The following is a 26,727-nucleotide window of genomic DNA, read 5'->3' as shown; positions in this document are numbered from 1 at the left end:
TACTTTCATTCTAGTCCCTTCAGTAGAGAAGTTAGTAACTGCAGTAAACAGAATTAAAGTTCACACTTTAAAATATAAGGTACAGTAGCTGCTTCCTGAAGAAGTGCTGTGTTAGGCACTATGCTGACAAGATTAATTTGCCTTAGGACATAAATTTACAATGAAGATTGTAGAACAAGCCTGGTTAATGCTCTAGTGATTCAGTAGTTTTTATTTAGTCAATGAGCAGACTATATTATTACTGACTTAAAAAAGAAAGGTAAAACAAGGTTTTCATTTAAAAGAATGCATTTACCTTTTATGCCTTGTCTTTATGCAAAGAAGAAGCCCTTGTATAGGAAAAGAGTTTTTGCCCAGCTGTCAAGTTAACAGAAACTTTACAGCGGAAAGTAGTCAGACTGTTTGGGTTCATCTTGAAAAGATGTATAATGAGATCTTACATATCACTGCAACAGTATGGCTGATGCAGGCAGCAGTTAGTTGTTCAGTACTTTTTAGATTGTCACAGGTAAATACTACTCCCTTTACTCCCAAAATCTTGCATACCTCCCTTTCTTTTTGCTTCCTTATCAGCGAGATTGAGAGGTGCTCCCAGGCTCATTTAATAGCAATTTAGAAGCTATTGGTCTGCAATGTTTTTTTTTTTTGTTTTTTTATTTTGGAGTATTCCTTTGGAAATTCTGCAATAGAATAATTGCGAGTTACTTGACTTATGGTAATATTTCATTATAAGTGTTTTTAATTAGTTTTCCCTGGTCCAGAATTAATTCCTGAAAGAAAATGAAAAAAAAAAAATTGCACTACAGAAGAGCATTAACACAGTACAACTTAAAAAGTTTTTATTGAGCGCTTTCATTCTGTTCCAGTAAAGAACTTCTTCAGAATGAAAAATGTAATGTATTGATGCTTTTTAAACACAATAAAAATGACATCATAATTAATTAAATCACAATCTATGAACAATTAAGAACCATTCCAATTAAAACATATTTTAAAAAGCCAATGCACCTTAAATTACATGTGGGACAAAAATATATTGGCCACTGTTATTAAGTACTGATGTCCTTCAAGGATACAACTGCAGTCCTGACATATGGGTTGTCCTGCCTCAGGCAGCCCTTCGGTCGGCCAGATTCCAAAGTCTGGGTCCGGCGTCGGCTGATGTCGCCCTTTCCCCGACGTCAGAGCGCCTGGGGTATAAAAGCGTCAGCCGACGCCATCTTCTTCAGTCTTTTTTGCCGTGCGGCGCCCGAAGCAGAAGCAGTTCGCAAGTGCTGGTCGACCAGCTCCTGTGTTTTCAGCTACTGAAGTCTTCAAAAAAGCTAAGCACCCCGTTGGGGACCTTTTCTTGCCTCAGCCGATGTCAGATAAAACTGTAAAAGTTAATAATTGTTTAACTTGTGGGAAACAAATACCTCATAAGGATTTCCACTCTTACTGCTTACCCTGCCTAGGCCCAGAACACAACGTCTCAGCCTGTGCAGCTTGTGCTTCTTTCAATAAACGCACTCTTAGGCGTCGGACAGAGTTTGCACAGGATTATTTTGGGGAAGATTTCTGTTATATCATGCCGTCGGAGCTTCCGACAGCACATTTACCTAACAAACGGAAGGATAAGGACCGACACCCGCGGTCCGCGGTCTCGGCCGACACCACGCTTAGGCCTACCGCGAGTGTCTCGGTCTCTTCTGAGCCGGTTTCACAACCGCTACAGACCGACGACACCACCCCACCAGTTACTTCGGTACCGGAGGCCAGCTCGGTGCCGGTTTCTGTTCTCCCCTCTGAGACCGTAGCCCAGGATATTTCTAACACCATTTCAGTGGATAAGACTACTCCAGCATGCGGGGCTACCAGGCCTCCAGTGTCTATGTCCATTAAGGCCTACACACGTGCTAAGGCTGCCAAACAGGCTAAGTCTCTCCCTCCAAGATCTGTTTCTCTGGGATCCACTTCTGGTTCTCAAATTTTAAGTTTAGCTGAGGACCTTATTTCTTTAATTAGGGGTTCTCAGCCACATCCAGATAGAGGCTCTCAGCCGCCTTCTGTCAAGAGGCCTAGGGTTGAGCAGGTAGATCCCCAGTCCTCCGATGAGGCCTCAGGTGATTCTGCACATTCAGACTACCAGGAGGAGGCCTTCCCGGCCTACGAGGATTCTGATGCGGAGGAATCCCTTCCCTCTGCTTCTCCTCCTGAGGAGTTTTCCTTTGGGGAAACGCTTCATTCCATGAGGGAACACTTCAAATGGCAAGGCCAAGAATACTCAGATTTTAGGAAAAGGTTAAGGAAATTTTTAAAGCTACCTCAGCATAGACCCTTAGCTATTCCTCCAGTTTTAAATGTTTTTGATGATGTGTACTTAGAATCTAGTGTTTCCCCTGACTCCCTCCCCCCTGCTCCTGTCAAGCCAGACAGGTACTACAGGGTCCCAGACACACATCAATTTCTCTACAAGGGCCATACTGCTGACCCTGAAACTATTTCTCAGGGGCCTAAAGGGGTTTCCTCCACTACTGCTAAGAATCCACTTCCTTCGGAAAGAGATTCTAGGGCTTTAGAAAGGTGGGGCAAGAAAGTATATACATCTTCCACCATTTCTATGCGAGCATTAAATTGTCAATTTCATATGATTCAGTATCAGGAATACATGTTGGATGACTTGCAAAAGAAATTGGCTTCCCCTGAACCATTAGATAGAAAGGGGTTACAGGAATTGGTTCATAATACTCAGCAGGTTAGCAATCATTTCCTTCAGTGTGGATATGATGCATTGGAAGCTTCATGTAGAGCAGCAATGACAGGTGCGGTCATACGCAGACATGCTTGGTTAAAGGAACAAACATTGCCAGACCATGTGAAAATTAAGCTTTTGGACGCACCACTAGAGAAACATAAGCTATTTGGTGCTACTGCACAAGAGGTTTTAAAGAAAATAGAGGAAAAGGCAAAATCAGTGCAAACAGTCAAAGATTTCCTTCAGGTACAGCCTCCAAGATTCAGCATGAATTGGCCTTCTAAGCATTGGTCCTTTCCAGACACAGACAAATTTCAAAGAGGCAAAAACAGACGTGGCAGAGGGCAAACTCGAGGCTCCTACAGAGGACGTCAGTGGCAGCCTCCGAACCAGAGAGGTGGGGCAGGACCTTCCACTGCTCCGCAGGGACAATCTCAATGACTTGACTTTGACTCCGCCATCCAGGGCTCAATTAGAAGCACCTTTGGGCGGAAAATTATCTTTATTCTCACAAAATTGGCACAATATTACAAAGGACAAATGGATACTGGACATAATAGACAAAGGATACAGATTCCATTTTCATACACTACCAACAAGACATGGCAGGCCAAACCTGCCACCAAATCAAAGGGCAGAGGCACTCAAACAAATAGCAAACCTACTTCAAATAAGAGCAATAGAAAAGGTTCCTTCTGCAGAACAAGGCCAAGGATTTTATTCAAGACTGTTCCTTGTTCCAAGAAAAGAAAACCAATAGAGACCCATTCTGGACTTGTCCGCACTGAATACTTACCCTATTGTGCCAAAATTCAAAATGCTGACTTTACAGCAACTCCTTTCCATGCTGGGCAAGGGGTCTTGGCTGGTAACTCTGGACCTCAAGGAGGCATACATGCATGTCCCAATCAGACAAAGTTGCAGAAGATACCTCAGATTTCTTGCAGGCTCAGAGCATTATCAATTCTCAGCATTGCCCTTTGGCTTATCTACTGCGCCCAGAGTGTTCACGAAATGCCTGGCATCAGTAATTGCACATTGCAGACTTCAGGGGATACAAATATACCCTTACCTGGACGACTGCCTTATACAAGCGGACAGAAAACAAGCCTTGTTAAAAAACTTGGACTATGTCATTCACCTACTGCAGGCCTTGGGATACACAGTCAATATTCAGAAATCAAGTCTCGTACCATCCCAACAAATACCTTTCCTGGGTGCCACACTGGACACAAACACCCAGATGGCGTTTCTGACAAAAGAAAACAAAACAAAACAATTACCAGAATACTTCAGAAAATTAGCAACACACACCCAGATGACTGCAAGGAAAATCCTGCAGGCCCTGGGTTTCATGGCATCTTGCATTCTTCTGATTCCACATGCAAGGCTGCATATGAGGAAACTACAATGGTATCTAAAAAGTCTATGGTCTCAACACAGCCACAGCCTGGAAGCATTGATCCCACTCATTCCATGCCATCAAAAGGAATTTCTGTGGTGGGCTCAAGCAAGCCAGATAAACAAAGGTCTGCCTTTCAGCAAGCCTCATACAAGTCAAACCATAACAACAGATGCCTCAGACCATGGATGGGGGGGCGCACATGGAGGGCAGATGCATTCAAGGACAATGGACACAAAAAGAAAAGCACCTGCACATCAACCAAAAAGAAATGCTGGCAGTGATACATGCAATCAAGGCCTTCAAAAAGTTCATGCATCAGGGCCATCTACTAATAAAGACAGACAATACCACAGTTATGTGGTACATAAACAAGCAAGGAGGTACCCATTCCTACCCTCTTTGCAGACTGGCAATGAATCTCTGGGATATTTCCCTACAGTTGAAAATAGAGCTACAATCCCAGTTTGTACCAGGGAAGGACAATGTTCTGGCTGACAGCCTAAGCAGAAACATCATGGATCCACACGAATGGATGTTGCATCCAGACATTTTCTTACAAATAACTCAAGCATGGGGAAGGCCGGACATAGATCTTTTTGCCTCCCACCTCAATCACCATCTGAAAAAGTTTTGCACAAGGACATGCCATCCTCAAGCATGGAAGGTGGATGCCCTCTCCTTCAGTTGGAACTCTCTAACACTATATGCCTTCCCACCTCTTCCTTTGATGACCAAGGTGTTACTAAAGATCAAGACAGAGCAACCGAAAGTCATACTGATAGCTCCAGGCTGGCCAAGACAACACTGGTACCCACTGCTACGGAGCTTGACACACACCAATCCGTGGCTCCTTCCTCAATGGCCACTTCTTCTGACACAGCACAATTACAGGACACTACACCCCAGCTTGAAAACATTGAAGCTGACAGCTTGGAAGATTCCATGAGTATTCCTCAGGATACACTTTCCAAAAGGGTAAAAGATATCATCCTGGAGGCGCGCAGACCTTCCACTAGAAAAACATACTCAGCAAAATGGAAGAGATTTCTTATCTGGAACAGCAAAAAGAGTCAAGACCCATCAGTGATCAGCATTCCACAGATCCTAGAATATTTGGCTGAAATGCTCCACAATGGCCTTTCATATTCTTCCATAAAAATACATGCTTCAGCAATATCTGCCAAATATAACACTGATCCGCCTGTATTTTCTCACCCACTGCTAAGACAGTTTCTAAAAGTTATAAAGAACATCAACCCTCCAAGGAAACCACCAGTGGCTGCATGGGACCTCAACTTCATGCTGGAAAAATAACTTTTCCTCCCTTTGAACCAGCAGCATCTTCAGAGTTGAAATTTCTGTCCTGGAAGACAGCTTTCCTTCTGGCAGTAACCTCAGCAAGAAGAGTCACTGAGCTACAGGCCCTTATGGCAATACAACCATTTATCATTTTTCATCAGGACAGAGTTTCTTTGAGAACCAATCCGTCATTCATGCTAAAGGTGGTATCCAGGGTGTCCCTGAATCAAGCTATTCACCTGCCTACCTTCTTTCCCAATCCTCAAAATAAAGGAGAGAGACTTCTGCACACCTTGGACATACACAGAAAGTTGCGCTACTACTTGGACAGAACAAAGTCTTTCAGAAAATCTGACCAGCTTTTTGTAGCTTGTGCTGCTGGATTGCAGGGAAAAGCAATTTCCAAACAGACAATTTCTAAATGGATTGGAAATTGCATTCGATTCTGCTACTCTTTTCATGGAAAAACTGTGCCAGCTGACATCAGGCCACATTCCACCAGAGCTACAGCCACCTCCACAGCCTTTTTAAGAGGAGTGGCAACAAAGGACATTTTAGAAGCTGCTACATGGAGCTCCGTGCATACATTTTCCAAACATTGCAGCCTGCCTTTATATTCCAGATCCAGAGCAGGGTTTGCTTCTGCAGTCCTGCAGGGCATTTTAGCTACACCATCTTTGTCTTAGTGCCTACCACCCCCAGGTTGGCTATGGTATTCAACCCATATGTCAGGACTGCAGTTGCATCCTTGAAGGACATAGTACAGTTTTGTACCTACCATAAATGTAGATGTCCGATAGGTATGCAACTGCAGTCAGGTTTTCCCTCCCACCTACCCCTCTGTGGTATTCTTTTGGGTTTCTACCCCTCATTTTAGCTACCTGGGGTAATCTTTTATGGTGTATTTGTTTTATGTTGTTGTACTTGTCTGGAATTTTTTCTCTATTTTCAAAATTTAGCCTTCCTTAGAGTTCACCTGGCATCTGGGGCAAGAAACACTGAAGAAGATGGCGTCGGCTGACGCTTTTATACCCCAGGCGCTCTGACGTCGGGGAAAGGGCGACATCAGCCAACGCCGGACCCAGACTTTGGAATCCGGCCGACCGAAGGGCTGCCTGAGGCAGGACAACCCATATGTCAGGACTGCAGTTGCATACCTATCGGACATCTACATTTATGGTAGGTACAAAACTGTACTTTGTACTTAACCAAACTTTTGACTGAAACACAGTCGTTAATACCAGGAGCTTTATCCGATCTTAAAAATACTTGGCATTTTAACTCTAGATATTCAAGATATTTGTTAAAACCTTCCACAAACCTATTTTTCCTCAGTTTTCTCTATAACCAAAACTTGAAACTTCGTGAAATTTGTAAAAGTTAATGCATGCAGTGCCAAAACATTGGTTGTACCTTTTCTTTTAATAGCAAGTACATGCTCATTTATTCTGTTTAACTTTCTTGTGGTTTTACCCACATAGAAACAATCACAATTTGAACAGCAAGCCAAATATTCTATCCCTTCCTTTAAACAGTCATTTCTTCTTTTTGATTCCAAAATACACTTAATATGTTTAAAATAAAAACTACTTGCAACCAGAATATACCTACAATTAGAAAAATTATGACACAGAAATGTTCCCCACTTCTTACCATTCTCATAATGTAATTGCTGTAAGTTATGATGTTCTAAAATCTTCTTCGTTTCTTTGTTTAAAAAAAAAAAAAAAATGTTAGGGGCACAACCAATTATCTTACAGAGCTCCTGATTTCCCAAAATAATTTTCCAGTTATTGGAAATGATGTTCTGAATAAACGGAGCAGCAGTACTAATTAGTAAAGGAAATTAACACCTATATTCATTTCTTCTTTCTTCCTTAGATTCTTGTAATAATCTCTCTGACGTGAATCCTGCCTTAAGAATAGGTTAAATTATTTTAATGTTTGTTTAATAATATTGTTAGGTATAAATCTTAACTTATCAACTGGATATCCACATGTAATGAAGAAATCAGTAAGTGTTTCTACTTCGTCCTTGAAATTGTGGTCTTTACTAATAAGTTTACTTAAACTAACAACTTGACCTCTAAATGCATTAAATTTCATAAAATCATGGTGGAAACTAACAAAATGAAGATAATTATTTGTAAAAGTGTTCTTATGAAAAATAGGCTTGTTGTTTCTGCACCACATAGTAAAACTGTTAATATTTCAGCTTATTTGGATGCAGTTTAAAATCCTATAGTTGAGAATGGTGTTTTTTATTTAAAAGATTCATGGAAGTTTTTGGATGAATTGAGAAAATATTCATTTTGTGGTAAAGAAGCATTTTTATGTACCATTGATGTTTGTTCTTTGTATACCTCTATTAAACAAGAGGATGGATTAGAGTTTGTGAGATTATATCTTAGCAAATATATCAATCCCTTAAATTTTGATATCTGTACTGTTTGTCAGTTGTTAAAATTAGTTTTAAGTAATTATTTCCTTTTTAATAATAGCAGTTTTCAACAAATATGTGACGTAGCTGTGGGGGCCCAGGCGGCCCCTGCTTTCATCAACTTAGTCTTGTGTTGGTGGGAACATGAGTTTCTCATGAAGTTGCCCAATTATAAATTCATTAGTTTTTATAAAAGATACATGGATGATTTTTTTTATTTGGACTGGAGACATTTATACATTTGATGAATCTCTTGAGCAAATTCAGTGTGTGAAATGGTTGAATTGTGAATTAAGTGACAGAGGTACTACTGTTCATTGTTTAGACATAGAGGTAACCTTGTTTTAAGAGGAAAATAAATTTTCCAACCATATTTTTCATGAGAACACTTTTACAAATAGTCTTCATTTTGATAGTTTCCACCCTGATTTTATGAAATTCAATGCATTTAGAGTTCAAGTTGTTAGTTTAAGTAGAGTTATTAGTGAAGACCACATTTTCAAGGATGAAGTAGAAGTACTTATTGATTTGTTCATTACATTCCATATCCCTGCAATTTTTGTTCACAGCAATTTACCTCTTACACTAAAAGGTTTGAAAAGAGAAACTGTAACACCTTTGCAGATACTCTGTATATAGATGCACCTATAGGTTTGATAAGAGAAACTGTAACATATTTGTATATATTTCTGAATATAAACTGTATTCTTCATGGGCTTGAAATGTGATACTTTAACTTGTATGTTCATACAGTATGTTTGTGTATATACTGTAACTTGCTTGTCTTTATCTGTTTGCAAGTTTGGAACTTTTCTCTGCGGGCCTCCGCTGAAAATGGACATGTATCCAGTCGGACTATCCCGGTCAACAAATGTCAAATAAATAAATAGATGTGTGGATAGCCAGCCAATAAGTTAAGATTTCTATCTAACAATATTATTAAACAAACATTAACAAAATTTGAACCTATTCTTAAGGCAGGATTCATATCAAAAAGATTATTACAAGAATCTAAGGATGAAATAAGTCAAGAATATAGGTGTTCATTTCATTTACCTATTAGTACTGATGCTCAGTTTATTCAGAATATCATTTGCAATAACTGAAAAATTATTATGGGAAATCACGAGCTCTGTAATATAATTGGTTGTACCCTTAACTTTATTTAAAAAAAAAAAAAAAAGAAACTTGGAGCAGATTTTAGAAAATCATAACTTACAGAAATTTTTATTCTAAGAATGGTAAGAAGTGGGGGACATTTCCGTGTCATAATTGTTCTTATTGTAGGTATGTTCTGGTTGCAAGTAGTTTTTATTTTAAACATATTAACTGTATTTTGGAAGCAAAAGAAAAAAATGACTGTTTAAGGGAAGGGATAGTATATTTGGCTTGCTGTTTAAACTGTGGTTGTTTCTTTGTGGGTAAAACCACAAGAAAGTTAAATAACAAAATTAAGGAGCACGTACTTGCTATTAAAAGAAAAGCTAAAACCAATGCTTTGGCATGGCATGCATTAACTTGTACAAATTTCAAGAAGTTTCAGTTTTTGGATATAGAGAGAATTGAGAAAAATAGGTTCATGGAAGGTTTTAACAAATATCTTGAATATCTAGAGTTAAAATGCCAAGTATTTTTAAGATTGGATAAAGCTCGTGGTATTAATCACTGTGTTTCAGTCAAAAGTTTGCTTAAGTACAACAGTATTTAATAACATTTGCTAATATATTTTTGTCCCACATGTAATTTAAGGCGCATTGACTTTTTAAAATAAGTTTTAATTGGAATGGTTCTTAGTTATTTGCAGTTTTGTGATTTGTTAATGAATTGTGATGTCATTTTTATCATATTTTATTCTGAAGAAGTTCTTTACTGGAAAGGAGTGAAAGCGCTCAGTAAAAAAAATTTAAGTTATATTGTGGTAAAGCTCTGGTGTTCTGTGATTTTTTTGTTTGTTTTTTCAAGGTCTTCATTTAGTTCAGTTTGTTTTCAGTATCCTGAAAGAAAAGAAACTACCTAGTATTGTGCTTGTCTGTGATTGTATGGCTTTTGTCTGAAGTAGTAGCAGAGCTTTGAACATTTATTTTTACTTGAGTTTGAGAGTACTGTGTAAAACATAAAGTGATACTGTTTCTAAATGACATTTCTTGTGGCATTTTAATGGAGTTTAGTGAAATTTAGTAGATATATTGTGTACACATTAACTACTGAAAAATAATTTAATGGCCATTGAACAGTATGTACATTTTTCACTTAGCTTAAGAGTTCCTAAGGAACAACTGGATCTGCTCATGCTCAAGCCCTGGTTGACAATCTTTACCTCCACCCTTCCCTCCCTTCTCCCTCCCTGCTTTATTTCTAATTTTCCCACTCTCTGTATACCCTTACTTTCCTAATTATTATCTCCTCTTCCCTCCTGTTATTTCCTTTATGTTCAACGTTCTTCTCCCTAAACTCTTTAGACCCTCCTATTCTCTATAGGTTTTTCTTACTCGCTTTACTTCTCTACCTTCCATCCCCTACTAGCTGTTTCACCCATCATAGAATCCTGTCGATACAGGTTCAATCTGAGAACCTGTATGTCAGTCTTCTCTGGATCAACTCTTTACATACATTCAGTCCTTATCTAATATGCGTTACAAAATCAGGTCTGTATCAGTTAGTTGAACTCATTAATCATCGACCCCTTGCCAAAGTTGCACATCAGTGAATGGACTTTTCATCAAAACTTTTTCCAGGGATAACCAATGGTAGGCCACCCTAGTGACTATTAAAAAAAATCGTAAAATTTAAAACCTACAGAGTTGGGGGCCTATGGCCCCACCACACTCCCCAGCTAAATATTCCAACTCTGAGATCACACTTCAGTGGGGGAAAGGGCAAATTCCAGATGGTGGCCTAACGTCTGTTATTCCAGGGAAAAGTTTTGATGAAAAGTCCGTTTGCTGAAGTGTAACTTTGACAAAAAGGGATCGACAAATACGTGTTCGATTAGAGAGTTTGACTAACAGAAGTCTTCTTCTTTCGGCTGCTCCCATTAGGGGTCGCCACAGCGGATCATCTGTTTCCATTTCTTCCTGTCCTCTGCATCTTGCTCTGTCACACCAACCACCTGCATGTCCTCTCTCACCACATCCATAAACCTTATCTTAGGCCTTCCTCTTTTCCTGTTACCTGGCAGCTTCATCCTTAGCATCTTTTTCCCAATATATTCTGCATCCCTCCTCAGCACATGTCCAGACCAACGTAATATTGCCTCTCTGGTTTTGTCTCCAAACCTTCCAACCTGGGCTGACCCTCTAATATACTTATTCCTAATCCTGTCCACCCTCGTCACACCCAGTGCAAATCTTAACATCTTTAACTCTGCTACGTCCAGCTCTGACTCCTTCCTTTTTGTCAGTGCCACTGTCTCCAGCCCATATAACATAGCTGGTCTCACTACCCTCTTGTAGACCTTCCCTTTCAATCTTACTGGTCCTCCTCTGTCACAAATCACTCCTGACACTCTTCTCTACCCACTCCATCCTGCCTGTACTCTCTTCTTCACCTCTCTTCCACACTCACCATTACTCTGAACTGTTGATCCCATAGTAGTTCGACTAACGGAAGTAGACTTCACAAAATCTACTAATCCTCTGTACACAAAGTTAGCTTTTTTTTGAGTTATCACTTGACATAGGCAAATTAACATTCATATAAAAGTAATCAAGCTATATTAACATAAACATTATACTTTACATGTATTGCTGTATATATCATATAATCTAAGCAATATTACATAAATTATTCAATTTCTGCTTTTTTTTTAATCAAGAAACATATTCATTAAACCATCTCTTACTACTCAGGCAATCATACATTTATATAAATTAAAACAAAACACCAACACAATCCTAGTCACAAGCATTTTACATCAGAAACCATACTGACTCACTCCCAATTGCAGATGTTATACATCACTTATAATCTACCCAATCTTTCTCATTCTAGCATTACATAGCTCATTTAAGTCCTGTTGGCTTTTAGGCCTCATTCTTCGCTTGTATGCATTATTCCCACAATTCCCATTTTTTCCTATGTAGTTTGTTCCTACCCTTTTCTAAATATCTCAATTCCAGTTGTTTTATCTGTTACTATATTCACTACTTCCAGAATAGTTGGTTTAGAGTTTGATTTCCATTTTCTAGTAATTGCTTTTTTGGCAGCCACCATTTTTAGACACAGCAAAGCCTTACCATGTCTAGGCAATTCCAATTCTGTATCATAGCTCAGAAAAATCATCTCCCTCATCAATCCAATCTACCCACCCAGCATCTTTGACAGTGCATCCCACGGGGAATCCTTAAAGTCCGCCAACCCATCACACTCCCAGAAAATATGTTCCCAATTATACCTTTCTTCCCCTTCATACTTCCAACATTTCTAGAGTCTACTTGGGGTATAAAAATATCTGTGTAAACATTTCCATGCAAAAATCCTAAATCTTCTAGATTGTGTTGCATATTTGGGAGACATATATCCTCCCATTGTTTCTTTCTGAATTACTTATCCAGTCCCTCTTCCCAATAATTTCTAACCTTGTCTGATTGATTCTTATAGTTATCATGCAATATCTTATATGCTCTACTAATTATTCCTTTTTAATGGCAACTTCTGTTCTAGATTCTATTAAAAACTCTACCAGTATTGGTCTTTCATTTAGGACCCCAATATTACTTTGCCTGCACACTATCAATCCCTGATAGGGAAGGCAAAGCAATCTCTAACCTGCAGTTCAAGTAAATTCTTGACATTTTCCCATTCTTTCATCTTTCCCTCTCTAGTTATTTGCTCCAAATACCATGGTTCCTTTGCCTGTTTTTTTCCAGTAAATTCCATCCCCTTCTTGTTTGTCGGTATCCTTAATTGCATTCATCTCTATTGGCAGAATTTCCTTTCTCCATTTTCGTGTTAGTTTAGTTCTTAGAATGCTTTCTACTACTTTATGGATATAATATTCTGCATGATTATTGTTATTATCCATAAAGGCCTGCATCCAGAATCCCAGTCTCTCCTTGTTTCTTGAGCTTCCCCGTGTCTCATCATTATCCCTTTCTACTTTGAATTATAATTTTCTGCTTGTGCTATGTGTAGGAGTCTTAACTGTGTAGCTCTGAAATACCCTTCTAACTGGGTAATCCCAATCCACCCTGTTCTACTGGAAGAATCCTCTTATCCCACTTGACTCTCACCGTCTTCCCCTCCCAGATACTCTTTCAGGTCTTTATTAATTACTACCCACGATGTCTCCTCTAGTTTATAAAAATATGTCTGATGTGTGTATATGGCTAAAGGGACTAAAAACATTTTAACTGCTTGTATCTTACTATCCATATCCGTATAACAAAGCTTCCATTTTTTCAGTTTTTGTATTCTCTCTTGTTTAGTCTCTTCCCACATAACCTTAGCTGCCACACTAAAATCATTTTAATTCATACTCCTAAATATCTCATTTTATCCTGTCCCCATAAATATGGGAATTCTTGAACCAGTTCATGTGTGAGTACATCATTTACTGCTGTTGCCTTTGTTTTAGCTTCATTAACTTTGTATCCCAAAAGATCTGGAACTGTCTCAAAATGTTACACAACATTTTCTGGTTTTGTCAGGTACAAAATAATATCATCTGCAAATAAAGCCAGCTTTTCTTGACTACCATACCAATAATATCCTTGAATTTCTGAGTCCCTTATTTTCTTTGCCAGTGGTTCTAAATGTAATGCAAAAAGGGGAAAGAGGACACCCCTGCCTGGTTCCTTTGCTCAAGCAGAAATGATCAGAGTAGACCCCACCCACTTTAATTTTCACCTCAGATCCCTCTTATATTCTCCTAATCAGCCTTATCATTTTTTTCAGGAAATGCAAATGCTTCCATTGCCCTGCTCATAAAGTTCCAGCTTACTCTGTCAAGTGTTTTGTCTGCGTCAAGACCCACCAACAACAATGATATTTTCTTACATTCTGCTTCCCTCTGGATCACCAATATTCTGTTAATGTTATCAAATGTTTGCCTCCCCTCCACAAAACCACACTGATCCGTATCTTTCAGTTTTGGCATTACTTTTGCCATTCTTTTAGCCATTATAGACATGAACACTTTATAATCATGGTTTAATATTGAAATGGGCCTGTATGAAGTTGGATCTGATGGATCCTTACCCTCTTTAGGTATTACAACAGCCAATGCTTTCTTTCAGGACAGTGGTAGTTCTCATCCTCTTAGATCCGGAAGGTTTTGTTTAACAATATCTTACCAGTTTTTTTCCTCCTAGCTTCCAAATTTCCACAGGAATACCATCTATTCCTGGGGACTTTTGTGTAGATTGGTTATACATCACAATTTTTATCCATCTCCTATCATAACTGTTAGTAATTGAGCCTCATGTGCGTCTAACTTTGGCATATTTAATTATTCCACAAACATTTCCTTTGTATCTTTTCTTGATTTTCATATTTCTCTGCTTTATAGAGAGTCTCATAGAATTTCCGAAATATTTCTAATACCTCTACAGAATCTCTTATTACCTCTTTGTTATAGGCTCCCTAAGTTTGGCGACAGCTCTTTCTATTTTCTGTTGCCTGAGTCTTTGTGCTAAAAGTTTTTGTGTTCTAATGTTATTATCAAAAAACAGTTGCTTAACAGCTGTCTTTCTAAGCTTGTGCATATTATCAAAATAATCCCTTATTTTCTGCCTAGCGTTCTGCAGTTGATCCTCCTCTTGTTCTGTGAGACTCCCCCTATTCAGCAATACTTTCACATTTGTCAGTCCCTCTAAATAATTTGTTACTTCTTAACAATAGCTCCCTTTCTTTTATTTCCACCCTGTTTTTAAACTCCACCTTAATTTTATCCCACACTCTAGCTATATTTTCAGAAGAAATTTCTGTCCTAACAGCTCCTGAATAATATTCACTACCCATTCCTTAAATTCCTACCTTTTCAACAGATAGTTGGGAAAGCACCAGTTTCTCATTTTATTTTATTAACCTGTGTTTTTATTTTAGCTGTTATTGGTGCATGATCTGATAAGAGTTATTGGGCTGGCATCAAGCTCTTCAGTTAAATACACATGTTCATGTGAAATGTAAATTCTGTCTAGCCTAGTCCAGTTTTTATATCATGGGGAGTAATATGTAAATTCACTCCTAACTCCTGTTACTGAATTCACATCTTCCATGCCAAATATTTTCCTAAATTTCTTCAAATATCTACCCTCTTTTGTTATATTTCCCTTCTGGGTTCCCCAGACACATCCTCACTGCTGCAAATCAAGTTCCAGTCCCCACCTATAAGTAATGTTCCTTGCAAAAAAACTGATTATTTCTCTCAGAATTTTCTTAAGCACCATTACAACAGTTTCAGATGGAATGTTAATACATGCCAGTGGAATCCTCCTCCCTTGCCAGTAGCCCCTTAGCACTACAATTCTGCCATTGTTTTCATTTTTATCTTCTACTATCACTGTTGGAGCTCCTCTTGCAGTTAATATATGTACGCCTCTTTTCTTTTGTCCCAGGTATTCTGCTGAATAACCATCCGGAAAACCTTTCTTTATCAAATTCATATATTCAGTTCTTTGTGTGTGTGTCTCCTGCAACATAGCTATTTGCACTCTGCATGTTTTTTAATATAGTTCACTACTATTTCTTGTTTGCATTTATCTGTGAGGCTATTTACATTTAAAGACATTAAAGAAAGCATCATTGTATTAAAAAGTTATTTCCACCTTTTATGTATAACACCTTTCTTGTTAAATGTCTAGTTTTTTATTTATTTTGTATGTATAAATAAAATAAGTAAATGCCCCCCTAAAGCCTGTTAATTTAATACTAACACACAAAACTAAGTACACCTTCAAATATTGATGTTTTACCCTCCTAATAGGAACAAAAGTCCCAAACTGAAAGCCACACTCAGACTTCAGTTAACACGAAAGGAAGGTCATTCATGCTAAGATGCATGGTGCAGCCTGTGCTTCTACTAAGTGCTGATTGGTTTTGTCTTATCTTTATAGCTTTCCTAGTTGGGAAAACCCCTGAATGTTTTCGGAGAACATTATCTACATTGGGAAAGCCTCTGAATTTTTTCAGAGAACATTATCTACTTTAGGAACACCCCTGAATGCTTTCAGACAACATTATCTCTTGGTTTGTCTTATTTCCCCCCTCAGCCATTCACTCTCTACCAGATTGTAGCCAGTTTTTCTCTATCAGATTGTCTCAATGGAGATATGAGAACCAGGAAGTCAGTTTCTGTTTATCAGATTGTTTCACGGAAACATGAAGACCAGCAGCAGAAGTGTTAATGAGCTTACATGTATTTGCTATAAAAAAAGCCTGATAATATTCAGTATTCTTTTTCATTTACTTGTGCTGTCTTAAAATGTGTTAATAAATCAATCTAAGGTCTTTAATCCAGTCATTTCCCCTTGCAAGAATGAGAGAAAGCGCATTAGTCTCTCTTTTATCGTGCTTTTTTATACACTGCAGTGCCTATATTTCTTAAAAGCGAGCAAGAAGAGGGAGAAAGAAAAGAAAGGGTAGCAGCACCAGTTTGCAATCCCCATTACACTTATAAATAGCTGAAAAAACTTTATAGCATGTAAATAAAACCACATGCCACAGAATTGGTACTATTTAAAAAAGAAAATCTTTACTTAGTTAACTTTCTCCCTGTTCTTGCCCTCCCCAAAGCACTTTTCTGAATATTAATAACATGAAGTAGGGTATATGCTTTTGAGTCCTCATAAGTCCAACAAACTCTGAAAAAAGTCCAATATTTCTAGATTTTCTTGTTCTGTCATATTTCATAAATATAATTACTGCATTGTAATCCCATATTAAGTTACTTATTTTATTACTGTTCATCTCCGAAATCCTGTCTCTGCTTCATTTTGAATGTACTCTTGATTCTTGTAGTCAACACTTGTGCTCCCTTCCTTCTCTCCAACATTTTGCTTTGAAAATTTTGAAAAGATTTCCCAGGTACAGTCCCTCTGTGGTCTTTATTACCAGAGGAACAGGAATCAGAATATCTTCCTGTTTCACACCTTACTTCTTGTTGGAAACTGTTTGTATTTCCCTCCTTAGATGTACTTCAGCAAAAAAATGATTTTGTCCCTCCAGGGAGGAATTACTTTGAAGACAGCTGGGTACAGCAGTTTGAATCTCACACTTCCATCTCGACATTCCCTGAATGGTGGCATAAATTTGCTCCTCTTCTGTCTGGTGTACAATGAGTAATCATTCTGCACAAACACTCTGCTGTCTCCCACTTTTAGTACTTTGTCTTTCTGCTACAGTTTTGTTAGAAATAACTTCTTCTGCTGGTAGAATTGCATCATTACTATTAAAGGTCTAGGTTGCTTTTTTAAAGGCAGATTTGGAGCAGATACATGATGTGTCCTTTCATCTAACAACTTCTGCTGTGGAATACCAGTCAAGTTTCTTATTTGTGCTTTCCTAAAATTAATGCAGTGCTTCTCTGGTATAGGTGAAAATCTCAGGTTTCCCTATGTGCTCCGTGCTCTAATTCTGTTATTTTTTGAAACATCTCTTTCTGAGCAGTCTCATATTCAACCAGCCTTTTCTGTATTTTGATCTTTGATTTTTGCAGCTTTAGCATCTCATCTGAATATCTGTTTAAAACTTCTTCCATTTTTTCCTGCCTTTTGTTTTTGTGTTGATATACTCCCATCAGTTTGTTTGTGTCTTACGGCTTTTCCTGGTTAGGGGTCGCCACAGCGGAACTCCGGTCCGCTAATGATTGTGTTTTGTTTATTTTAACTAGGTCTGTATGCAGTTGTCTTGTATCTTCCTGTAGGTTACTGGACGTCATGTCTGAAGGTTGCTTTGCTTTTTGCTGAACAGCTGCAGAACTCTCCTCAGTCAGTATTTTTTCCTCACTTTTTGTAGCTGATTTTTTCCAGTTCTTCTGTATTTATTTATTCCTGGCATCCAGGCAGTGTACTTACTAGCCAGTTACTGAAATTTACCCATAAACACAAGTCTACTGGCCTTCTCTGCTGAGTTTCTTTTTTCACACTGGGAGGGCTAGAAATTTCTTCCTCAGTGTGCAGCCATCTTGGAAGTCCCCACAAAGTCTACCTTTTATATGTTTTCTTATCAGTTCCTGAAAATACTCACCATCTTGTAAGAGCTTCTAATATAGTTCACTGTTTTTGTAAAAGCTTCTAAATATTTTTCTGTGTAAAATTCTTTGTTCTGTAAATATTTTATTTGTTGCATGAAATCCAATTATTGTTCACTGTATAATTTTTGTAATAACTTTTTGACTTGTACTGGAGCTTTTCTTCCTGGGCCTCCACTGAAAATGCTCCGTCACTCACACTATCCTGGTAAACAAACGTAAGTTAATAAGTAAATAAATAAATAGACATCTGTTTTGTAATTGGCTGACTGGCATTTCACTCTGCTCACAAGTCACCATTTTTTATCTGCAACTTTTCTCCATTACTTCACCCAGTAATGCCCGCACTTGCCTGCACATACACACAGTAAGCAGCAAGTGTATGTGTGTACTTTTTTTTATTTTATTTTATTTTACTTCATTTATTAATGCAGTGGAAAGAAAAGAACACTAGGATAAAGCAAGACTAGGGGAAGTTTTCATACTCCTGTAGTTCACAGAAGCTCAAGGGTAACTGGTAAGGAGTGGAGCTATATCTGTATGTAAATCAGTAAGAGACTGGAGCTACATCTGTATGTAAGTCAGTAAGAGACAGCAAACCTTACCAGTTATGGCAGAGTGCAGCCTTTTACAAAAAAAGCCCACAACATGTTCACATATTCAAGTTGTCGTAAGTTGTGTTTAGTGAAGTTTAGCCATATATGGAGGAAACTGTATGTATGGTGAGCCAAATGCACCTGTGCTACAGTGTGATTCATAAAGCACAGTGTGTCTGAGCTTTGCATAGTAACTCAGTGTAACATCCCCAGCTTATGGCAGTTCTCCTTAGCCTTCCATTTTAGACTGTGCCTACATTTTCTTGTTGCCATTGTAATGCAACACTGAACTAAAATAATTTTTGAATAACCGGGGCAAGCAGAAATGAGTTGATTTAAGGTAGGAATTGCCATAATTTATTGCCATTTTTTGGGCAGTGTCATTACTTATTGGTAAGACGTGACATTTAATGCTTTTTTACACTTATGAATGACAAGATGGGGGACTGTATAAAGTTCCTTTTTTTTACTGCGCTCTATGTGTGTCAAGAGTGCATGATGTAACAGCAGGAGACACAGGAGAGACATCTTCAGTCATGAGAAGAATTGCATCCTTATAGATGTTCTGAGGGCATAAGGGAAACATTGAGGTTCCAAAACAGGCAGAAACAGCTTTGGTTTTGAATTAAGTATTGGCTGACAGTACTGTTGTGTATGAGAAGTAGGGTCATTGTGTATGACACCTTTCAGAATCAGTTACAGAAGAGCAGTGCTCACACGGTAGTCCATTTGCAAAAAAAAAGGCTACTGCATCACTTTCTTTTGGAATATGAAGAAAACATAGCAAAGAATACCAAAGGAAAGAAAGAAAAAGACAAGTTCCACCTAACAGTCAGACTGCATAGACTACTGAGGGGCATTTCTTCTAGATATAACACTACAGCCAGGAAAATGTCTTATACCACATATTCTCAACACTCCAGCCTTCCATTGTAACTGTCAGTTGTGTTATCCCTCATCTCTGGACACACAGTGACCACTGGTACTCTTACAAAAAGGCATAATCTCTATTGCTGACTTATTGGAAATGTGCGGATGTGCCAAAAATTGCTTTGATCTTACCTGTCTTGGCTTTTGAGTACAGGAAGTAGGTAAGGTAGCAGCAAACATACATCATACAACTGCAAAGCAGATAGAAATGGCATGACTACGATTTCTCTAGCCCTTCAGCTCAAGGACAGAAGCGTTTAAAAAGGTGACTATGAATTGCAATAAGGCAGGAAGGGTTCTTAGCATAAGTCGCAGGTATTCTACGTGCATCTCATTTACTTATTATTCTACCTTCATTTGCTTATGATCTTCTTATTCTACTTAAACTAGTGCACCTAAGCACAGATGTTTTCTATCAGTCACACTTCATTTGCATTTAGGGCAGCCAGCACAACTTCCCACTGAGCCTAAGAGCAACGACTATGTCTAATGCCCTAGAGGTGACTACAGACTGGTATGTTTGTCAGTGTTATGTGTATTCAGGCTCTGTTGAATTATTTTATGCCTGCATCTACGTTTGCATTAAATTTGCTTTTGGAACCTGAAGCTTGGTGAAAGATCAGTACTTTAACATTCTGCTGTGTGTTACACATCTTGGACTTGACACTGTTTTTGTGGCTCTGCAGAAAATCTCTTGGAAAATTGGTTTACAGAGGTGAGTAACTTTCTAGGCTATTCTGTGCCTTTTGTTATGAGAACAATTTCATTTCAATGTGTAGAGATATAAATAGGCTGTGTGTGTGACACAAGCATCAATCTTTATTTCATTATCTTTGTCACTGACTAGCTTCAGCAGGGTTTTTCTTAAGCTGTTAATGAAAGAAGCAACATGTCTTTTTCATCATTAGCTTTCTCAGTTATTACTGGTCATTGCACACCGTGTTGATTAGCTAATTAGAGTGGGAAACCAATAAAAAATAATACAGGAGACCATTTGATCAATGGTGAATCATTTGCACTACTTGTTTCATGCAGGGTTTGGAAAATAAAAAGTACTAGATAAATTGAAAATGCTGAATTCGAATGTTCCAGAAATGATTTCAGGAAAAGCAGTTTCAAAGATTGTTCCAAGAAAATGATACATCTGTCAGCATTATGAAAGCAGTTATGTGACTAGACTATGAAATCACTTTATGATTTTTATCTAAAAGAGGTTGTTGTCTTTGTTAATATTGTTCCAGTATTGACTGCAGTTATAAACTTTTGTACAGAAATGTATTCCACAATTTGGTCAGTTGTATGTTGTCATTCATGCATACCCAGTGTGGATGTCAGACAAACCAACTTTAGAGTGGAATGAACCATTACGTTTGCTGGTATTTTTACATGTATAGTCTGTTAATTGTTTTGTTGTTACAGATATTAATAGCTACCGTCACTCATCTTCTTCCCAGTGCAGAAAAGTCCCCGTATGAGCAAGATAAAAGAGTAAGTATTTCAATATCTCATTTAATAAAGACCAGGTAAGCATGCATTGATAGTTTTGGCAGTGTTAGCAGATATCAATGTACTTTGTTTTCAAGGAATGTTGCCCATGAGTTGTAACTTGTGACCATCAAAATTATTCAAGCATGGTGGCATTTCTTAGCTTAACAAGTTGTCATTGGTTTGGCCATGTCTTAGGAGCCTGTATTATCATCTAGTTAGTGTCATTCAGTGGCAGGGCAATGTTTCATGTTTATTAAATTAGTAAACTTTCTAGTTTTTCAGTGCTTATGCATGTCTCTTGGTATGTTTGAAGCCTTCATTAGGTATTTGCCCTTAGTAATTAATTCTTAAAACACTTAAGTATTACTAACATTCCGTTTGTGGCCTCTGTTCAAGACTGAATGAAAGAAATGCCAGCCTGTCATTTGAGCTACTTTAGTTTCGAACCCTGCTTGTAATGTTTTTGCATTGTCAGCCTGTCTTTTGCTGTAAGCTGTTATGATCCCACACCTGTGTGGAGGGTTTGAAGGGACAAGGTGTTCATCCTCCTCATCACCGTTTTTAGATGATGCATGTCATCTTTCTGGTAAAAGTCATTACATACAAAATATTCTTTGGTTTGTGTTCTCTACCCTTCTTCTTCAGGAAAGCTGGAATTGTATTTTATTTTGACTAATGCAGCAATGAAGACATAGCCATACAAGGTATAGCTCTTGTTTTTTTTTTTCATCCCAGTGACAACACTGTGAATTAACTACATGTATTTGACAACTTTCTTCAGATTCTCTTATTTTTTTTCCTTTCTGAAGTATATTAATATTATACATCATACATTACTTTTTCCATTTAGAGCCTGTCGTCTTCGGTTAAGACATGTTCTTTATAACTGTCTGAAAAGGTAGAAAGCAAGGCTACTTTATTCAGTAGTGATGCACTGAACGTTTGCATGTGAGCAGAGAGTTAACTGTTGTTGCTCATGTGCTTACAATTTTTTCCATAAACATCTATACTTAAGGCTTTATATAATAATAAAAAAATCCCCCCACTTCCTCATATATGCATTAGTTCCAGAATTAGATGGAGTGAATATAATTGCTGAGATAAGCTGACATATGTGTTAGAAAATGAATGAATATATAAATTAGCTTAGAGTAATAATATATGGTGAAGTCCTTCCTCAGTAGGAACTACTTTTGGTACCAGATATGGAAAGTGTAATGAGTTAAGTCAGACAAATCAGTGAAGCTTCCAGTTTGGGATATTTTTGTACAATAGGAAATCATTAGTATTGAGCTACTTTGGTTGTATGAAACAGTCCATGTAAATTACATGACTAGTTGCTTTTCTGAGTCTGTGAAAAAATGGTAGGTTTTAAGGTTTATCTTTTTCTTTTTAGGCTCCATTTTACATTTGAATTTTAGTATATGTTGTAAAATACTTCATCATGAGGATCATGAGGATCAGTGTTGAAGTTGCATATGTAGCATGCTGGAATGTTCCTGCGTGTGGATATCTGATCATCTATCCTGACTTCCAGAGCAGAGGTAATCCAGAAAGCTTGTGTCAGGTGTGGTATCCCACCTATGACCCAGAGGGTGACAGGACTAATGAGATTCAGAGTACCAAGGATTTGTTCAGATAGAATCACTTTGGTTAGCAAATCTAGGAGACACACCCTCTGATATGCTCCCCATGAGAAGAATAAAAGTGCTCTGTTACAGTTTCGAGTCCCTTATTCAGTTAAGTAGGTAGATGGACAAATGTTCTTGTTCCAGAACTTTTTATAGGGCCTGCTTCTCTGTCATGGTAGATGACGTGGAATGTATGGGTATAAAATATTACTATACATTTATAGCGTACAATATGGCAAACAGTATAGGGGTAATAAAATGGTTTTATTTCAGGTGCTTTATCAGCAACATTAGCTTTAGGTTGTGGATGTCCTGAATTTTCACTTCATCTCCACCTTGTAAATTTGGCAGTCTTCTGCATTTTTTTCATAGCAGTATTTCTGTCGCTGCTGATTTTTTTTTCAGTATTTAATTTTGTGTTGATTTTTAGGTATCACAAGTATATCTAGATTAGGCAGCTATGCTTATCAGTCTTCTGTCGAAGATGAACTGTTGGGTCAATGAGTCCCTGCAGGAGAGTGTTTCTGTATTTTAGGTGGTGTCCTCTTAGCTTTTGTTGCAGCTCTTTCTGATGACAGTCTTCACTGTTTATGAAGTTTTCTCTTCTTTCGACAGAGCATAATGCAGACTACATGTTGTATGCCTGAATTCCTGATTTTTTATATATACATTGTGGACTGTTGTCTGATATGACATCACCACTTATCACCTTAGACCTTAATGCATTTATTGTACGTTTTTCCTGATGCTTTGATTTTTTTTCCATGGCTTATTGTAATGGAACAAATCAATAACCATTCATTTCATTGGATGACCTGGAACTGATAGTGTTTGTTAGGATTGTTGTTATATTATACCTTTGCAGTTGCACTTATTTTTTTGCTTGTGCTGAAATTCCTGGCAAAAACTGTATATATTTTTTTCCTCAGCTTTTTGGGAATTGCTTCACTAGGTACCACCCCTTAAACGATAAGTCATTGGCACCTAGCTTGATTGGAAATTTACACCTCCTGACACCTGCAGATTTCCTTTCTGGACAGCTTTTGCCTGAGCTAAAATTATGAGAATGCATTTTTCAACCTGCTTGAGAAAGTTGAAAAAAGTTAAACTAAGAAGATTCTTCAACACGCACTCCTCTTCACAATAGTGATATTAATATGTGACACAGACATAGTGGTGATCTTATATTGAGCATGTAATTGGGAATTATGTAAATGTTATTGTTGTAATCATACAAACTATTAACATATCTGTAACCACTGTCGTTCGACCCCAACTATAAAAGTGACTTTTGTTTATGCAAAGGTAGTCTTCAGTTTACTGCAATGTAGTTTTCATTTTTTGAGATATTTGCATAATTATTTGAATGCATTTTTGCATATTAAGTGGTCAAATAAATGTAAATATCTGCAAAACAGTGCTATTTAGACATCAGTTTTCAGTACACAGTTACGGCATTGTGTCTGGTTTCATTTGATGCTATGAAGCACCTTATAAACACCTTTTGGTTAAGTTGTTATAATTGTTGCATATAGCTTAAATTCATAATATTCCAGGGAATGACTAATGTTTTCTCTGGTACTGAGTGTCCTAATTATCTGAGGATCTATTCCTGACCTCTTTGGTGACTGGGTACATGAAATGCTGTTTCTCAATGGATCCAGGTGGATAATGCCCAAGATATTTACAGAAATATTTATTAGTATCTTCATATTTTATTACTAAACAAGTGTAAATACAGCGGATATAAAAAATGTACACACCCTTGTTAAAATGCCAGGTTTTTGTGATATAAAAAATGAGACCACAGTAAATCATTTCAAAACTTTTCCCACTTCTAATGTGACCTGTAACCTGTAAAATTCAATTGAAAAACAAACAAATCTGTTAGGGGAAAAAAATATAAAAAACGTACAATACACTGGTTGCATAAGTGTGCACACCCTTAAGCTAATACTTTGTTGAAGCACCTTTTGATTTAATTACAGCATCCAGTCTCCTTGGGTAGGAGTCTATCAGCATGGCACATCTTGACTTGGCAGTATTTGCCCGGTCTTCCTTGCAAAAGCACTCTAAATCTGTTAGATTGCGAGGGCATCTCTTGTGCACAGCCCTCTTCAGGTCACCCCACAGACTGTCTATTGGATTTACGTTTGGGCTCTGGCTGAGCCACTCCAAAACTTGAATTTTCTTCTAGTGAAGCCACTATTTTGTTGATTTGGATGTATGCTTGGGGTCATTGTGTTGAAAGGTGAAATTCTTCTTCATCTTCAGCTTTCTAGCAGACGCGTGAAGGTTTTGGGCCAAAAGTAACTGGAACTGTTCACTTTGACTAAAGCCCCAGTTGCAGCTGAAGAAAAGCAACCTCAAAGCATGAAACTGCCAGCACCATGCTTCACTGTGGGGATGGTATTCTTTTGGGGATGCGAAGTGTTGTTTTTGCACCAAATGTACCTTTTGGAATTGTGGCCAGAAAGTTCAACTTTGGTCTCATCAGACAGTAACACATTTCCCCACATGCTTTTGGTAGCTAGGGCCTGGATTTGTTCTGTGTAAGAAAAGGCTTCCATCTTGCAGCCCTTACCCCATAGGCCAGACATGTAGAGAATACGGGAGATTGTTGTCACGTGTAGTACACAACCAGTACTTGCCAGAAATTCCTGCAGCTCCTGCGGTGTTGCTGCAGGTCTTTTGGCAGCATCCCTTACCCGTTTTTGTCTCATCTTTTCATCAGTTTTGGAGGGACATCCAGTTCTTTGTAACATCACTGTTGTCCCATATTTTCTCCACTTTTTGATGACTGCCTTCACGATGTTCCATGGTATATCCAATACTGTGGAAAATTTTTTGTGCTCTTCAGCTGACTAATACCTTTCAACAATAAAATCTCTTTGATGCTTTGTAAGCTCTCTGTTAACCATGGCATTTGCTGTAGCAGGCAACTGAGTAAATGTCAGGAAAATCCTACTAGGACAGCTGAACTTTATTTGCAGTTAATCAGAGTCTCTTGAATTGATGGCAGGTGTGTACCCAAGAAGACTGAATGATGTAATTAAATCAAAAGGTGCTTCAACAATGTATTAGTTTAAGGGTGTGCACACACAACAAAGTATAGTTTAAGGGTGTGCGCACTTATGCAACCAGCGTATTGTACGTTTTTTATTTATTATATTTTTCCCCTAACAGATTTGTTTGTTTTTCAATTGAATTGTACAGGTCATAGGTCACATTAAATGTGAGAAAAGTTTTGAAATGATTTACTGTTGTCTCATTTTTTTTTTTATATCACAAAAACCTGCCATTTTAACAGGGGTGTGTAAACTTTTTATATCCACTGTATCTGCAGATTGGTAGCAGTTTGAAAGCATGTATCAGTGACAACTTTTGCAGCATATGCAAGCTTTCATTTGAGACCGAGTAATCACATAGACTAAAAAGGTACAAGGCCTAAGCAACATGTCCTACATGGACCAGCTCAAAGCCCTGACACTATAGTTGGTATCCTACAGACTGCTAAGAGGTGACCTGTTTCTGGCATGCAAGGCATCCTGTGATCCATTATTGATGGATTTACTGCACATCACTAAGTCAAGAGGCATTAGGAACAATATCAAAAGAATAGTTTGGAGAGAGAGGTACATTTCACAGAGGAATAACTCTGCTGACAGACTGCTCATCCACGTAAAACAAAGATCATCCCTGTCCATTTTCAAGTGCAACTTTGATCTGTGGATGTGAAACAGAAAATTTTCCCCAGGATTACTCCCTGTGCTACTAATGGATAGAAGCAGCTCCTAAATAGTTTATCCCATGCATGGTCCCCTCAGATATTCTATGGTATAATCCAGTTATTCTCATTAGGGATAATATATAATTATCGACCATGAGATGGGTAAAACCAATCTATAATCAAATGGATAGGTTATTTTGACAACAAAAAGGGAAATTGGCTAGGCTTAAAATAGCCTGCAAGGGACCTTGCTTAGTACTTGTCTGTGAACCTATATATGCTCTG

The 26,727-nt window shown here is 37.9% G+C and overlaps 1 protein-coding gene across 7 annotated transcripts in view; it reads left to right on the top strand.

Annotated features, from left to right (window-relative positions):
- The window catches only part of RALGAPA1 (Ral GTPase activating protein catalytic subunit alpha 1), a 5,382,632-nt gene that overhangs the window by 3,860,435 nt on the left and 1,495,470 nt on the right, over positions 1–26,727 (top strand). For all 7 annotated transcript variants that reach the window (XM_044074134.1, XM_044074135.1, XM_044074129.1 and 4 more), the window contains one exon: positions 21,013–21,081. In XM_044074134.1, the coding sequence (XP_043930069.1) occupies positions 21,013–21,081 (69 nt within the window). The remainder of the gene's footprint in view (positions 1–21,012; positions 21,082–26,727) is intronic.

This window comes from Protopterus annectens, chromosome 6.part0 (assembly GCF_019279795.1).
Source record: "Protopterus annectens isolate FY-2018-M chromosome 6.part0, PAN1.0, whole genome shotgun sequence".
Lineage (NCBI taxonomy): Eukaryota > Metazoa > Chordata > Ceratodontiformes > Protopteridae > Protopterus > Protopterus annectens.
The sequence above is the reverse complement of the archived record's forward strand: the minus strand, read 5'-3'. Positions and strand labels throughout refer to the sequence as shown.